The 16,674-nt window shown below is 41.5% G+C and overlaps 3 protein-coding genes across 6 annotated transcripts in view; all 3 read left to right on the top strand.

Annotated features, from left to right (window-relative positions):
- The first annotated feature begins 236 nt into the window (after positions 1 to 236).
- ppp1r35 (protein phosphatase 1, regulatory subunit 35) lies at positions 237 to 4,191 on the top strand. 3 transcript variants are annotated; one of them, XM_035411788.1, is made up of 6 exons: positions 237 to 447; positions 1,132 to 1,349; positions 1,738 to 1,897; positions 2,057 to 2,308; positions 2,575 to 2,708; positions 2,928 to 4,191. In XM_035411788.1, exons 2-6 carry the CDS (start codon positions 1,140 to 1,142, stop codon positions 3,099 to 3,101), a joined length of 930 nt encoding a protein of 309 aa, XP_035267679.1. In that variant the 5' UTR covers positions 237 to 447; positions 1,132 to 1,139; the 3' UTR covers positions 3,102 to 4,191. The 3 variants fall into 3 exon arrangements, with proteins under 3 accessions (XP_035267679.1, XP_035267677.1, XP_035267676.1); XM_035411786.1 differs by having other exon boundaries at positions 1,102 to 1,349; XM_035411785.1 differs by having other exon boundaries at positions 238 to 447; positions 1,105 to 1,349.
- A 506-nt stretch (positions 4,192 to 4,697) lies between these two features.
- On the top strand, positions 4,698 to 8,781 carry LOC118224342 (growth hormone secretagogue receptor type 1-like). The gene is made up of 4 exons (XM_035411784.1): positions 4,698 to 4,742; positions 6,049 to 6,252; positions 7,190 to 7,655; positions 8,294 to 8,781. The coding sequence occupies exons 2-4, from the start codon at positions 6,064 to 6,066 to the stop codon at positions 8,614 to 8,616; spliced, it is 978 nt and encodes a 325-aa protein (XP_035267675.1). The 5' UTR covers positions 4,698 to 4,742; positions 6,049 to 6,063; the 3' UTR covers positions 8,617 to 8,781.
- Positions 8,782 to 14,489: 5,708 nt separating this feature from the next.
- The window catches only part of LOC118223653 (phospholipase D1-like), a 24,370-nt gene continuing 22,185 nt past the window's right edge, over positions 14,490 to 16,674 (top strand). The window contains exons 1-2 of one of the 2 annotated variants that reach the window (XM_035410476.1): positions 15,041 to 15,092; positions 15,269 to 15,294. In XM_035410476.1, the coding sequence (XP_035266367.1) occupies positions 15,042 to 15,092; positions 15,269 to 15,294 (77 nt within the window). In that variant the 5' untranslated portion in view covers position 15,041. Of the gene's footprint in view, positions 14,645 to 15,040; positions 15,093 to 15,268; positions 15,295 to 16,674 lie in introns of those variants that run through there. The other variant, XM_035410477.1, reaches the window with a different exon arrangement.

Raw genomic sequence — 16,674 nt, 5'->3', positions numbered from 1 at the left:
TAAATTTATGGGATAATAATAGGCCTATATTGTTTTTTATGTGTAATTCAGCCTAATGTTTTTTTATGTGCAAGAAAAGCTTTTGTCTTTTCCAAGGCCTAAGTTAGCTGTAATGTTAAATATATATAAGCATACATACATACAGTACGCTAACCTTACAGTACAATCACAGTGGTTCAGGATCAAACATTGAACAACGCCGTTTGAAACCATAGAAACAAACTAACTTAGTTTCCTAACAACTTCCTGTAGAATGAAAAAAAGATGGAGGCTTTAGAAGAGGGAATTTCAAATCAACACGTTAAAGAAGTGAGAAACGTGTACCTACTATAAGTATAACGGAAAGAGCTATGTAGCTGAAACATTCAGAAGTTTTTTAGTTGTGGTGTCGTTTGCTTTATAGTAGCATTGCTGAGCGCTGCATCGAGGACCTTCTCTATTCAAACGGTAAGGTCGATTATCCTAGCTAACTAGTAACTTCCTTAGAATGTTTTCTGGCTAGCTACTAGCTAGGCATTACATTAATAGACAATGCGCTAGTAGCTAAATGCAACTACTGGTTAACAAGTTTCTTTAAAAGTACAGAACTGTCTAAGTTACACGTTCAAGTATGTTTATGAGTGTTTGGGACTTACTTCCGTTGGCACAATTATGTTAACGTTAGCTAGCTAGACTACCTAGATGGCATTAGACTAGCTAATTTTGTCGAGAAAATAAGCTAACGACACGTTAGTTCGGAGTCATCTTGACTGGTTCGGAAATTAACGCTTAGCACCCAGCTTGCTTCGCAAATGTTAGTTCAGCATGCCAATTTTTCTTTTACGTTATTGTGTTAGCGTGCTAACATTAGCCAATCAGAAGTTATAGAGCCAGCCAACATTGTATTATTTAAAGCTAGTCTACTTACATTCAGCTAACGCGAGATAAAAATGTTCTATTTAGACTAGTCTAGTAACGTTCTGAAGTGTCGCTATTTCAGATGGCTTATATAGCTAGCCAATGTTACATTGTTGATAAGAAAATAACGTTAAGTTCATATAGACTACCTGTAATACTGCCCAAGAAAATATGGCCATTTGTGACTGTTTGAATATTGGTTAGTAGGTTGATTACCCGTATGTCTCAGCGAAGTGGGGAAAATGACTAAGGCCAGCCCTCGACAGCAATATCCAATGGCGGCTGGCACGGACCCTGACAGCCAACCTGTTCCTCAATGTCCCCCGGCGCCCATGGGATATTGTAAGCTTGTGAGCTTCCCGGACAAAGACCTGATCCTCACTCCTGACAAGGTGGGTACAGAGGCAGGGATCCTGAAGAGAGGCCGAGGAGGAAAGCAGACACAGAGACAAGTAAGTCCTGAAAACCGACACAAGTTCGTCTGTATGGGAGAGTAGTCTTGTGTATTAGTTCTGAAATGTGCGCTGTGTGTATTCACAGTATCGGAGCATTCTTTCAACTAGCATAAAAGTTCCATGCATCATTTTTCACTAAAGATGAACTTAATGATTGAGAACATTTCAACATGATGCCCTCATCACATGAAAAAGGTGTTGCATGAAGGATTGTTTATTTTTTGTCTTATTTAATGTGCATTTCTATTATTTATTTGTTTTGCATTGCATTAGTTGTTGGGGTAGTTTAGGTTCATAACGGAGAAAAGTGCTTACAATGCCTGTGCATTAAATGTTTTTCAAAACCCATTTCATGTACTCTAACTTTCCGTACCCAATTTCTTAGGTCCGTTTTGATGTCAGCCCAAGAACTAAGGCCATAGCAATCAACCCAACTAGAGTATTGGGAGAGGAGCCTGGTGTCATCACTGTGATTAGCCAGCCAAGCTGCAGCCCCTCAGAACTACAACATCCCCTCAGAACTAGAATCTCAGAGGCTGGAAAAGGTAAAGATTTCAAATAATACAAGAAGCTGACCTTGTCTTTGCAAACCCTTCTGGGTTGTTTTCACCTACAGTTGTCCCAGTAAAGAACAAGGAATGTTTCTGTGGCAGTTCATTTAATGTAAAATGTAATGTAAGCTTTTCTTTGCCAACGTATTACAGGCAAAAAGAATCGCAAGAAGCAGAAGGAATCTAAGCCAAAGTCAAGGAAGTTTCCTTCTGACGGACAGTCTGAGGTCTCCACTCAGGGCCAGTCGGGGGTGCACTGTGAGGGTGCGGAGCTGAACACCACGCTCGCGCTCAAGGTGGAGCTGGAGGAGCTGGCAGAAGCTGCATTTGACTCCAGGAAGGCAGTACAGGAACAGCTGAAGAAAACTCACACCAAGAACAACATTGCCATCAAAGCTACTGAGGGTGAGAGAGAAGCAGACAGTTAATGAATGAAAGAAGCGAGAGGCAAAGAGAGTGGGAAGGGAACTGGTTTTGGTGGGGTAAATACGGAGATATGAAGGGAGATGGTACTAGGAGGTACAGGGAAGAGAATGGGTGACCGACTTAAGCCAAGAAACCTAGTAGTGTTATAACTTAAGTGAAATGCATGGTACTGTGGGGAGACTTCTTTGATTGCTCTCTCTCAAAATGAAATCTTTGTCTTTCACATTCCTCTTTCTTTCCTTCAGGAGTTAACATCCCTCGCTCTCAAAATCTGTACCAAGCACTTGTCAGCGTCAGCGTGTCAGAGGACCAGCTAATCAGCCATGCTCTCCGTGATAGATTGACGCTGGTCCCAGCCAACCACAGTAGTAAGAACCAGGTCAGGGCTACAGCAGCTTAAAACAATTCACTTTTTCCTTGAGGGATTTAAAGCAGATTTGACATAGGCTGTCACCGCCAAAAGATTTTTTTCTTCCTTTTTTCCTCCATTTGATCATTTTGGGAGAATGACTTGAATTGTCATGTTAAAAGTACCATGGATGCCTAATGCCTATGGGCATTATAGTATCTCACCTTGGATTTCTGTGTGCAATTCTAGGAGAGTCCAGCAGAGGGCCCTGACCTTCTTGCCTTCTACAGCGCTGGGGAGCTTCTACGAGAGTCTCCACTGCTCCCAGGAGACGACGTGCAGCAGTCGCGACCTCGCCCCGTGCCACGCCCCGCTAATGCAACCTTTGACCTCTACTACAGACACAGACAGTGGGAGGCCTGACATCCACAGCACTGTCATAGTACATCTATCTCCCGCTGGAGGCTTTTTTAAGATACTTGAAATGAGCATGAATACGATCAAAATCACTTAGATCAAATTATAACATAATTATTCATTTATTGCTTACTTCTAAGTAAATTGAAGCAATGCATTTGTTGGAAAGTGTGCAGTCCATTTTGGCTGATGGGATATTATCCAGGACATCTACTCTGATGCTGACTGGTGCTGGTGCAAGCATCCTGACACAGAAAACCGATGTGCAAAACTGGTGCGTCCAAGTTAACTTATTGAGACTGATGGCTTGAAGACAACATTGGAGTCCAGCTGGACATCAACTTGTACACTTCCTGTAAACCGGATATTTTTTTGTGATTATACACCATGCATTGAAGCCACACTGCGCAATACAAGCTGACCAAACTCGAGCATGGTGTCAGAGTAGACTGGTACTCTTGCGTGCATATAACGAAAGTAAATTTGCAGCAGTTAATTCCAACTTGTATACTGCATTATTGGCTGTACAGCTACAGATAGGAATGGAAAAGCATTTTCCTGTTTTTGGTTGCTTCGTACATGGAAAAAGAACAATTTTAACAAAGGATCAGTCATTAGCAGCTGATTCCTTTTCACTTGAGTGCTTCTGGGGTACAGTGATTTTTGTGTAAACATCAGGGTCTGTATGAGGCAGACCTTGCTGTTTACACCTGTCATTTCTCATAACAAAAAGACTTTGGGGTTCAAACTAATCTCTAATGTATTTGCCATAGTATAATTCTTAGATATTCAGTCCTGTTCCAATTAGAAATGCTATTTATACAGTTTTAAAATGCTGTGATTAAAGGTACCATCTCTAATGCTTCATTAGACACGGTGAAGTTAAAAGGAATCCACTGCCCGTGGTTGATCTGCACTTAAATTGTTTAGATCTTAGATATTTGATCAAGAACAAGTTGAGGACAGTTAAAGGCATTATTTATTCATTTCTGCCGAAATGCTGTGTAGCGTCCCAAGTCCTTCAATAGAATTTGGGTATGTAATGTGTGTGTTGTTTAAGTGTGTGTTGGTTAATAAAGTCGATCTGCAACAGAAACTTTGTAATGAATAATAGTATGTTTTAGAAAATAATATGGCTCATGGTAGTATGTTTTCCATGTTCTCAGGTGTGGTAACATACAACCCTGCTGGTTTTCTGTTGCAAATGCTCTTCTCTCCAAAAATATTTTGACAAGTATTTTTGTTTAATTAAGCAGATTGGTTAAATGGTAGGCATCAAATAGTAGGCACCATCAGATGTTCTCTACAATCAGAGAATTAATATCATGCACACGGAGCAAAGTAGTAGGGCAAATTACCAAATTAAGGTGACAATATTAGCTCTTCTGCTTGAGTGTGAATGGAGCTTGTGTAGAGCTACATCATTAATTTTATTAGGCAAGAATGAGGCCTTCTGTGACATGGATTTCATTGATTCTGTGGAGGGAGGGGTGATGAGGAGTCACTCTCACAATCGCACTAAGGGGCACACCGCCAGCATAATTTGTTCTGTCTGTGGATGAACGTAGGAGCGTCCAACTGAGACACTCACACGGAGCCAGTGGATGTTATGGGGTGAATGACGGGCTGCAGTGTTCTACAGTTCCGGTAAGAACATGCGCTGTTTTCTTTGGTCTTTGCCTAGAAAGCAGTCCCATCGCACCTGTAGAGCAATAGGGCTATGGTCCTTATGGTTCTTTCTCTTTACTGCTGATATCAGCCGTTGTGTCCTTAAGTTGATTGTACTTAAAATAATGATAATGGTAATGTGAAAATGACCACTAGTAATTTGTGTTTATTGAAATATAATGAATAGCTTTGACAATATCTCAAGATGGATTGTATTTGGATTTATCTATTTCCTGCTGCCGGTTCTGATAAATAAAAAAAAAGAGCATGGGCATAGAACAGTAAAGTGGGTAGGATTGCATTTAAAGACATTCACCTCTATTGAATTCTGATTATTTGCTGATCTGTGGGTTTTTAGCAGATATAAGTCAGTTTAATACCCCGGTAATTATCCATTTTGAAATGAATTTAAGAAATTCTGGCAAAGGTAGCATATCACATAAAGACTAGCTTCTGACATTACATCTTCAATGGTGACTGCAATGTGAGTAATGAATATTATGGCTATTTGTAAATGCCTTATCTATGGTGACTTATATTTGATGTTTCTCTGAAATTCTCGACCCCTGCCAATTAATCCTGGCATTCATTTGAAATTAAACAAACTTTTAAAGCCTGGAACCGTGAATGTTATCAATTAGAGACAGATGAAGAACAGTACTGAACTGAGTGCTGCTTATGCCTGTAATTTATACCAATAAGACACAGACTAAATCAAGTCATGTTTATGCTGCTGGGTCATGGTCACAGTCTGCCACACTGGGGCAAACAGGTGTGTTCTTTCTTGTATTGGTTTTGAATTTATCCTGCTTGCTGTGTTGCCTTTGAATCTTATATTTTACCGGTTCATATTCATTTACAGTTTGAAATGTACATACTTAACTTGTAGAATGACCTAAATGTTGTGTCAAGTTAATAATAAAGTTAATAATGCTTAATAGTCTTGTACAATGAAATTTACTGCTACATAACTCATAAATCGTTTTTAATAAAAGATTTCAGCAGTTTATTCTTTTCCCATAATACCTAGGAGTTCCTTTGTTCTTGTCCCTGTTCTTTTGTGTGAATACATTAACTAATGCATACATTTCCCTTGTGCCCCCACAACCTCTACCAGTATTAAAATCACTTAAACTACATCTTCTGCAGTCCCAGTTGTGCTGCTTACTGTTGTGACTGAGCGATGGACCCAGTTGTGGGTGAGAATGCGTCAGGCTGGGGCTGTGGTGTCACCTGCAGCGACAACAGAAGTGAATTCAATTGGCCGGGTCCCCCTGACCAGCAGGAGGCGCTGTTCAGCATGCCGGAACTTGTGCTGGTGACGGCGGTGTGCGTGGTGCTGCTCGTGGTGGGGCTGGTGGGCAACACGCTGACCATCCTCGTGGTCCGACTGCGACGTGACTTGCGCAGCACCACCTACCTTTACCTGTGCAGCATGGCCTTCTCTGATATCTTCATCTTCCTGCTGATGCCTATCGACCTCTACAAGGTAGTGCTCAAGGAAACGGGCACTGTCTCTCAGTGTTCATGTTCCCTTGTCCTATTGCATTCTACCTCTGTCCTTATCTCCCTCTCATTACTAATATATTAATGTATCTATTATACATGTATTTCTTTGGCAGATGCTTGTATGTAGACCCATTTTTAAGACGTTGTATAAATTCATAAGAGGAACAAGAACACACAGAACAGACAGTAACGTGGTGATTAAACACTGAGATTAAAACAGCATAAAGCTGCTATTATTTTAATGTGTGCGTGATGATTAATTATTAAATGAAACGTATTTATATAAATACAATCTAATGTATTTTTAAATCACCTTACATAGAGTGATGGAGCATAAAGTGCTATACAGGAGAACTCATGAACATTAACTGATGATGCTCGATAATAGTTACGTTACCATATAGTCTTAGTGTCTTTACAGGAGCAGACATTGTAGGTTGTTATGTCGTAATATTTTTTGTTGTATATTTTTACAATATGGGGAAAGTATGTCATGAATGTCAGCCATATCCATTGTAATCACTCCATTTGTTTCTTTTTCCTGTGCCTTCTGTGCTTTTCTCCTTTCACTCTCTAGGGCTGTCCTTTTCATGCCTGTTCATTAATACTGGTGATTTTCTGCCCTGTCCCATTGTCTCCTGTCTCTGCCTCACCATGCCTGCTCGTGTTTCCTTAGGGGCTTACGCACATGCACAAGATGTTGGCAATGCAACTAACATGAAACGGTTTACTAGACAAGAGATCTGTGTTTTTCTCTCTTCCTTCATTTGTAACAAAACACCTTTTCTACTCATACCCACCTTTTGCTTTTAATTTTCTTCTACATCGTCATCCGTCATTTCTGTCATTCTGCCCATATTCCACTGTAACACTGTATACAAACACGCATTGGCACACCCCACCCCTGGTTTCTCCAGCTCTGGCGATACCGGCCCTGGCTCCTGGGGGACCTGGTGTGCAAGCTGTCGCAGTTCGTCAGCGAGGTGTGCACCTACTCCAGCATCCTGCACATCACCGCGCTCAGCGTGGAGCGCTACCTGGCCGTGTGCTTCCCCCTGCGGGCCAAGGTCCTGGTGACCCGCGGCAAGGTGAAGGTCCTGATCGGGCTGCTGTGGGCCCTGGCGCTGGCGAGCGCCGGCCCCGTCTTCGCGCTGGTGGGCGTGGAGGAGCTGGAGGACGGCAGCGGCGAGAGCGAGTGCCGCTGCACGCAGTACGGCGCCAGCTCGGGCCTGCTCGGCATCATGACCTGGCTCTCCAACCTCTACTTCCTGGTGCCCGTCTGCTGCCTCAGCCTGCTCTACAGCCTCATCGGCCGCAAGCTGTGGCACCGCCGGCGCTGCGCCAACCGCGACCGTGCCAACCGCCAAACCGTCAAGATGCTGGGTGAGGGCGCGAGCCGGTGTGGGGGAACGTGTTTGTAGAAGTATGCATGAAGAAGAGGAGGTTAAACAGAATGGTACCACTAAGGGGGGGATTTTGTTTTGTCCAGGCGTCTGAATGCAGGTACATTTTTGAGGGACTTCATTTTAAATTTAAAAATGATTCTTCCTTTAAAAATGTTTTTCTGAGTAGTTGCACTTAAATTTATAGCTTGCTTACACGGCATGCAAAAGAAACCACAGCTGCACACCATATCAGGTCTTGAAATCCAAGTCTACTTTTCCTAAGAGTACAAACGCAGTACACTACACAGTATCTGGAACTGCATTGTTTGATTGGTTTATTGCTGTGAGCCCACCCTGTATTGCTGCCCTTCTGATAGGCTTAACTGTGCTTCTCTCCCTCTGTTCTCACACTACTGGCCCTTTCAAACCACATTTTCTCACCCCTTCATTGCTCTGACAGCTACTCCTGCACTTTTATTCTGTATACCTCCTCTTTCTGATGATCTCCTTTCCCCCTTGGCCTCGTTTATTTCTCCTGTCCCACTGTCTCCATTTTCTCACCACTCCTCCTGTTGTTTTCTCTATGAATCTGACTCTGCCCTCCTTCTCTCCCTCCCTCCCTCCCTCCCTCTGCAGCTGTGATCGTGCTGGCCTTTGTGCTGTGCTGGCTTCCCTTCCACGTGGGCCGCACCCTGTTCTCCGTTTCGCACGGCTCCAGTCCGGACATGTACTACATCAGCCAGTACTTCAACCTGGTCTCCTTTGTGCTCTTCTACCTCAGCGCAGCCATAAACCCCATCCTGTACAACACCATGTCGGCCCGATACCGCTCCGCCGTCCGAGGCCTGCTGGGCCTCCCAGCCCAGGGGGCAAGGCCTCAGGGCAGAGGCCAGCCTTCCCCCCACCCCCACTTCCCTCCCCTCACCCCTCAACGCTCCCAGTCCACCTCCTACCTGTGACAGGACAGCACTGTGGAAAGTGATGGAGGGATGGTCCGATCCATCCCATGTTTTTCTCTTAGCGCCGAGAGGCTGCGTCTGTTGTTTTTTTGTTTTAGCAGCTTGGAAGAGGCATGCAGGTGGATCAATGCTGTTTGTGCCTTGGACTTCCTGAAAGACAGTGACGTGTCACTTGTACAGAAGGCTGCTAAGTGACTGGGGGTGGGGGTGGGGGTGGGGGTGGTCGTTGGGTGGCTGGGAGCAAAGGCATAGGATGGATGCTGTTGAATCTCTTTGGGCAAGGCACTGTTTTAACACCTACGCTAATTTGTTGAGGGAGAAGGAGAATAAGCTTGGTCATCAGGGGGAGAAAAGGTTCATGTGGACCTGTGGATTAAATCAGTGGAAATTTGAGTGACTGGCCTGAGCTGGTTTGCACCATTTTCTCCATAGATTTTTAAATGGTGCCATGGGGTGGTGTAATAGAGCTATACTCTCTCCAGAGGGCATACTTATGCTACTAGCTGCCCCAAACTAGTGGCCAGAGAAGCGTATACCCAATGACTTCCCAGGCTTGGACTTAATTTGATCATTTTATTGTCCCTCTCCTATTGTTGCATTATTATGAGAAGGAAGAGTGGGGAGTCAGAGCTAGCAAAAAGAACGAGTAGATGGAGGGCAGACAAGGTGAAAGGAGATAAAGTGGCACAATCTGTGAAACTGGAGGCCATTTTGCCAGTGGTGGCAGAGATGGACATGAGCGGAACTCGGTGATGGCGTGAGAACGCTGCGTTCACTTGTGTTCCTGTCGTGCTTCGCAGAGCGGCGACCGGCACTTCTCACACTGAAAAACAGACGAGGAGATGTTGACTCTGTTCCCCCGGGCTATGGCTTCTCTTCACTGCCCCCTGCTCGACCCATGAATCTCAATAGCTGCCACGGCCAAGCCTCGTTTACGGCTTCCCATCCTTTTTTATTCTTACCACACGGGAGCAAAAGAGGTTACCTCAGGGTCATCCAGGAACTGTGTCAGGATCTAACAAAACAGTAACTGAATTGAACTAAAATGTCTTTTGGCTGGCTGTCAGATTTCCTAGTGAATGATACATTAATGATAACAAAATGGGCTAAAATGTTTTCATATGTTGTCAAACAGTAAGTGATATAATGTCATTACATGATTATATATCAAAAATCATTAAATAGTAACACCAGAATCCAGAGATGACTACAAGTAGGGGCTTATGTAGTTGTCAAATATTTCAAAGATTAAATATACAAATAAAGTTGACAAGTATTTGCTTATTCTTTATGATGTAATGACTGATTTAATGTGCAAACATTTTAATACAGATAATTTGTTGTGAACCAGCTGAAACATGACCATCATTTTCCAAATAAAAAGTTATAAAAACATTATTGTGATTTTAGTGCCTTCATGTGAAGACTTTGAAGAGCACAAAATGGCATGATTTTTAAGGATTTAATTATTTAGTAGATTTGCAGGAGCAATCTAGTTCTAGTTCTATCCAACACACTTTTCTTAAAGCAGACATAGAAACATATATATATCCATACGTTTATATAGCACTTTTCCGAATGCTCAAGTGCTTTACAGTGAAGGGGAACTCACCTCACCCACCACCAATGTGTAGCACCCACCTGGGTGATGCACGGCAGCCATTTTGTGCCAGAAAGCTCCCCACACATTAGCGAAGGTGGAGAGGGAGACAACATTTATTTAGCCAATTAAATCTGGGGATGGTTTTTGGTGGCAAGTTTGCGAGAGCCAGATCTGAGATTTAGCCAGGACAGCGGGGAACCCCCTACTCTTAGCGATAAGTGTCATGGGATCTTTAATGACCACAGTGAGTCAGGACCTCGGTTTAACGTCTCATCCAAAAGGCGGCATCTCCTACAGCACAGTGTCTGCACTGGGGCATTGGGGTTTATTTGACCAGAGGGAAGATTGCCCCCTGCTGGCCCACCAACATCGCATATGACTATGCAGACAAATCAATAACCAGTCTATAGGTAACACTTCGGGTTGTTCTGTCAGCATGTAAATATACGCACAGGTATGTTTAAATCAATATGTGACATTGAAATATAGTGACAGTCCTTTGAGAAGTTATCAGAATAAAAGAAGGATTTCTGTGCCTTCAATCACTTCACTGGAAATGTTAAAGGTGCACAGGGCGTGTTAAGATCAATACAGTAACTAGTAGTTCCATCGTGAAGGTGGAGCCACAATCAGAGAGGGTCAATGGGGGTTGAGGAAAGAGCCAGACCCCCCTCCCCTCCCCCCAAGCCCACATCTACTTCTGCTCCCCAGGGATTCCTGACAGGGGTTTGATTCAGGGGAACTCAGCGGGGCCCGGGGCCGGTAATTGCCTTTCTGTTTGACAGTGTCACGGTGACCAGCGCATCACTCTGTGAAAATGCTGTCGCCATGGAGGAGTAGGTGTGCTCAGTCAGGTTCTCGCTTTGATTACCAGACACTTGTTTTAGGCATTGTGGCGTCCAGCCCACCAGTAAGTAGCTACCCTCATGCCTGTCAATTCCCCCTGCTGAGCGTCAGGTGTGCATGCAGGTGGACATTATGTTCACCTCTCACCCCTGCCCCAATAAACATTCAGTAGAATATTCGCTTTCATTACTTTTGGGGGGATTTGGTCTGGGAGATCAAGTACCATTTGGTGTATATTTCCTGAAGACATATGTAGAAACAACTGAGAATATTGTAATTATTTCTGAACAGGTTTTCTGGTTTAAGTCAATATTCTGTTTTCCCCGTCCAATGTAACATGCTCACATCTATAAATTCCACATAAGGTTCCAGTGAAATATTAATGTGTTGTGATCGTAAAGGCAATGTGCCAATTCACTATTGTACTGACACACTACCTTGGTTGACTGACAGGGACAATTTCCTGTGCAGGGATTTAGGATTGATTTTAAAATCTCAAAGATATTCACAAGTTGCTAAGAGTACAAATACTGTTGAACGTTAAGTTTTCAAATAGGAGTGTTCTTCCTAGTTACAACATTGGAAGTAATGTGTCTATCCTTGGAGATTGCTACACTGTAATCCCAGATTAGTTGCCTTTACTAGAAAATTGTATGGAAACCTGTTGTCTTAAACTATTTACATTTTTACATTTGGTAAAATATAACTGGTTATGTAGTATGTATTTAGAGTCTAAACTGAAGAGAGTAGACATTTTAAGTTCAATATACCAAACATTACTCAAAATTATTACTGTAGTTCACACAAATAATTTATTTTCTTCAATCTGTCACACCACCAGGACAGTGCGCTGTACATCAAAGCCACTACTCCACTCCCAACAGCAATGTAACCGCAAGGATCTGGCAGGGCTCAAACCCAGGTCTCCCACGGGTGAGACAGCTACACTAACCACCGGCCTAAAGATCATCTCCCCTTCAGTGCAGCAGTTAGGCTGCCACTTTGATGGGCTGAAATGCTACAATATTCTTTTAAATAACTAAAAGATCTACAAAAATGTATTATTAGTTTCACCTTCAACTGGCAATGGTCTGCAAAAAAGATAGTGTAAGCTGATTGGTTCCTTATTTAATGGAACATTACTGTATTTTGAATGACAGTAAAGGATGATTGCTGAAATATTTAATGACCCTTAACATTCACACAAAACCTATTGTAAATCTACAGAAATATGCCATATACAGCACCAACAGCAAAGTACCATTCACAATACACTGATAAACAAGTTAAATTTCTAATTGAGCATTTAATTCAGCTTAATCACAATTTTGCTTATTTCAAGCTTATTACATACTGATGACCAACCTCTGTCTGCAAGTATTCTGATATTCTTACTCACCCTTAAATGACTGAGTGAGTTAATAATGGCAGTAAGTTCAATTCCCTCATGAAATTTAATTATTTTATTATTTATGGTTATGTGGGTAGATTGCAACAGGCTCTCTAAAAAGGACAGCAGAGTACAAGGTATGTCTGCAGCCAGTTCCTTAAGTATTTCATGTACAGCTCGCTTTCAGGTATGGTTCACTTAATGCCCATCAATGTATTACAGCATGAACATGACAGAACATTTCAATATTTTGGAGAAAAGAGGAAATAAGCCCCATTATATCAATTGCAATGATATCCAAAAACACAATGATATCTGCTATTTTACTGTTTTCTAGACTGAAAATACACAAAATTAAACCAAAGAAACCCTTTGAATTGGTATTTTTTTCCACCTGCCTTTCTTAATAGAAACATGAATTAAATTTAAAAACAGCAGCAACCAGCCAAAAGGCAATAGAGGAAAACAAGACATCTCTCTAATAACATCTGTAAGCACAAAGCACCAAAACTAAAGAAGCTAAAATGATTTGTATTGTGTTTCTTTACTGTTTGTTTTATAACGTGGACATATTTTAATTTTTTGAAATTCCGTAATTATGCTCCATATTAACATTTGATTAGGGAAGATGGCATAGCTGGGGAACTTGCATATGGCTCGAGAGCTTGCTGCCCTACAGACTGCAACATTTTCTGCTCTCCACCCTTTCCTTCCTCCAGTGAAGTGAGTGCAATCTGATTTCCTAATGTTTTCATGTGTCTGTAAACTTGTGACTAACCCTGGCTCATGTGAATTTGTCGCCATCTGTTGGAAACACTGTACACAAAAATTGTACATGAAACCAGCTTAAAAAAACAAGGCAGTCTTATGGAATGTGTATACACATACCTGCATGTTTTCAAGACCATTCACAGCAGTTTGGGATGGCCCAATAGACTGCACATCGATCTTTTGAAAAGCTGAGTTCTAATTCTATTATCAAAATTTCGCTTGAGACACATAATCCATTGCCTGCCATTCATGGCATTCTACACACAGCTGTGACATGTTGCTGCTCTCTGGTAACTCCTTTTCACATATCACTCTCACTCCCTTCTGTCTCCCTTTCTGCCAAACCCTCTCTATGCCCCTCATTCCTCTCCTATGTTGTTTTTTTATCCTGTTTCTCTATTTAAGCCATTTCTTATTTGTTCCCTCTCTTCTGACTTTTTTCTATTAGGCTTTCACAAACTGCAAAATTCCTTAGTCACGTCTTGGCTTTCTCAGTGCTCCACCCTACCCCAACTTAATAGCTGTTGTTTGAGAACTGGGCAAGTATATTCTTGCTTTTTTGTAGATCCCGGTGGGTCTCATGTCATAAATTATGTAACCTTCTAAAATAAGTAGCTACTGGGCATTGATAATCAAAAGCATCTGAATAAATAAATAGAGATTATGAATGAATTAATCTTTGTCAGTTGCAATAGTCAGAAACTTTTATCTTGCCATCTTGTACAGTTTATGCATAACTTTCATAATTCTAATACAATATAATGCAGAAAATGTCAATCCCAATTTTAGTTTCTTTTGCTTCCAACATATTTCAGACTTCAAGGATGCCATGGGCATAAGACATTTTGTGCATGTTGCTGCACTAGCCTTGAGGAAATTTTCCTTCCCTGTGGCAAGACGTTTTACCTTAAATTACAATAATTCCCCATACTAGAAATGTTATTTGTACATATATTTACTGAATTCTTATGTTATAAGAAGTGGCAGCTACTGCCCCACAGCACGATGCAATGTTACCACACTTTAAAGCCCGAGTTTAAATTAAGATCAAGAATATAATTCAGTGTTTTCATTCCACCTGTTTTTTTAAATATCGAAACTGATCGATATTAAAGCTAAATCGCGTCGCCTAACATTCCCGTACCTTTACGTGCTTCGCATTTCATACGCCCATTTGCTAATTCTGGAGTAGGTGAAGGGCGTGGCTACTTAATCCCTAACATGGGCCAAGGCAGAGATTCGAGCGAACTGCGAAGCCGAGTTGTGGCAAAACGCCCCGTAGAAAAACTGGTTATTTTGGATGCTTGAGAGTAGCTAACGTTCATGCAGTAAAAGACTTCAGTCGGCGAGAGCTGGACGTTTTCATAGAAAATAAATATTGTCTTGTGAAATGTTCACAAGAGAAGAAAAGTTTTTGCGTAAGACGTTATTTATTTTTTCTTACTTTGGTAAATACCACAAAGTGTATTCATTTTCAATCCGTCTACAGGAACTTCAGACCAAACATCAGATATGGATTGTTTTACTTTAATGGAAGCAATCGTAGTTTGTCAGTCTCTAAAATATTAAATGGTCATTTCCTCAGATTGTTGTGCAAAATACGTATTTTACTTTAAAAAAAAAAAAGATAACTCAAAATTCAACTGTGAGGCAACTTGTAGTTATTATTTATTGTTGTCATGTATTATTGTTATAATGGAGGTCTAATTGTAGTTCTATAGGCTACATGTTATGTAGCTAATAGCGCATTTAAAATTGGTGGGTGATCGAGGAGTAGGTTGTACGCCTACCCAATACCACTCTGTTAACTGACGTATGAGTTGGGACCTTTTGCTTATGCTGTTCTGGGAGTGCCTTTCCGGAGAGGTACGGTAAACCAGCCTACTGTAGACAGAAAAGCGATTTATAGGTTTCCTTTCGAAACATGTTGCTGCGTTGAAGGAGTGTTGTTAGGAATACGTTAAGAAAAATCTTAAATCAAATGATCCATTTGTATGAAACTAATTCGTTTCATCTACCTTTTTTGGATTTTTTTCATTTAGCGACGTAGGCTACCACGTCCGGTAAAGTAAGTAACTGCATCTAATTACAGTCAACTATTTTCTCCTTTCTCTCTTGTACTATTTTATTACAATTAAATGATAAACGTAGAACTAAGTAATATTGTAGACTAGCTTACATCAGATTGGAACAGATATGACTATTTATAAACATTTTAAAGCTCTCATCTAAACTTTTTTATCCCTTCCCCCTTTGACATGAAAATCCATTCTCTCCGGCGTAATGAAAACTCGCTGCAAGGATGGGTGGAGTGAGCTATTGTCGCTACCTAGCCTACTCCTGGTGAGATGCAGACGGTAGAACTACCGGAATGTGGATGACATGTTATCTTGCTATTTAGCCCCTATACGAACTTGAAGGTCGCATTCACCGTCGAAAGTGAACGTCGCGTTCTCATTTCTGTAGGCTTTTACGTTTAATGCTTCGTACCCTCCTGTTTAGTGAGATGAACACGATAAGCACTCAGATATTTCAACCACAAGTTTACAAATTATGAAATAATTAGGTTACTTCATTACTGATGCGTTGGGGTATATAGGCTATTGTTGGCCTCTCTACTCCTTGTGTTCAGTGTAGTCTAATCGGAGGATAGCTTATCCTATATGACTTTTTCAGGTAGAAAATTTAAGTGTTTCGAGAAAATAAGTATATCAGTTCACATGTTTGTATATGGAGAATATGCCAACATAAATAATTCACGTCAAATTGTTTTCGTCCTGGGTTATTTCTCAAATCATTTGTTTAAAAAAAAAAAAAAATCCAGTTCGTTGCTGAAAATAGAGCAAGTTTGTTTCTGTGCTCCGTCATAAATGGCGTCCGTGACTTTCCTGATTTTCGGAACAATGTAACAATAATAATGAAAAATTTGGGATCATTGACACACTGATAAGAATATGTGCTCCAACAATGAACTGTAGCATGTAGGGTGGAACAGCTGGGTCACACTAAACCGGAGAAGTAAATAAAGTGCTGGGTTATCCAGTACATAAATGGTTAATAACAACCTGAGCCTCTCTCTCCTTTTCTCTCACCTTCGAGATAATGTTGCGCCTAGATCCAGGTAGCCATAGCAATGCCGGACATACCCAATCAGCACCCCCCCCCCCCTTCTCACGTACATGCAGGATTACGCTCATCTGCATGTATCAGTTCTTAGTACTCCGTGTATACGTTTTCTAAGTGGATTCCATCATTTGTTATGTATCTGTTTATACTCCCAATAGTTGCAATAGTGCTGAAAATCAAGCACATACATTCCTGTACTTTTTCAAGTTAATTTTCGATTGCTCCATTTCTTCTCCATTCCCATCAAGTGTTTTGAACGGGTATGTTTTCTTCTGCGTACAGACAGCACGTGTTATTATGACTGGAATGCTTGTATGTGAAG

The sequence above is a fragment of the Anguilla anguilla genome, chromosome 3 (assembly GCF_013347855.1).
Source record: "Anguilla anguilla isolate fAngAng1 chromosome 3, fAngAng1.pri, whole genome shotgun sequence".
NCBI classification, from domain to species: Eukaryota; Metazoa; Chordata; class Actinopteri; order Anguilliformes; family Anguillidae; genus Anguilla; species Anguilla anguilla.
The sequence above is the reverse complement of the archived record's forward strand: the minus strand, read 5'-3'. Positions and strand labels throughout refer to the sequence as shown.

What these genes read in the sequence shown, in the direction of transcription:
- ppp1r35 (XM_035411788.1), top strand. Translation starts at nt 1,140, where the DNA reads ATGACTAAGGCCAGCCCTCGACAGCAATATCCAATGGCGGCTGGCACG. An exon ending in GAAAGCAGACACAGAGACAA is followed by an intron (nt 1,350 to 1,737) that starts GTAAGTCCTGAA and finishes CCAATTTCTTAG; the next exon opens with GTCCGTTTTGATGTCAGCCC. An exon ending in TGCCATCAAAGCTACTGAGG is followed by an intron (nt 2,309 to 2,574) that starts GTGAGAGAGAAG and finishes TCTTTCCTTCAG; the next exon opens with GAGTTAACATCCCTCGCTCT.
- LOC118224342 (XM_035411784.1), top strand. Translation starts at nt 6,064, where the DNA reads ATGCCGGAACTTGTGCTGGTGACGGCGGTGTGCGTGGTGCTGCTCGTG. An exon ending in TGCCTATCGACCTCTACAAG is followed by an intron (nt 6,253 to 7,189) that starts GTAGTGCTCAAG and finishes TGGTTTCTCCAG; the next exon opens with CTCTGGCGATACCGGCCCTG. An exon ending in CCAAACCGTCAAGATGCTGG is followed by an intron (nt 7,656 to 8,293) that starts GTGAGGGCGCGA and finishes CTCCCTCTGCAG; the next exon opens with CTGTGATCGTGCTGGCCTTT.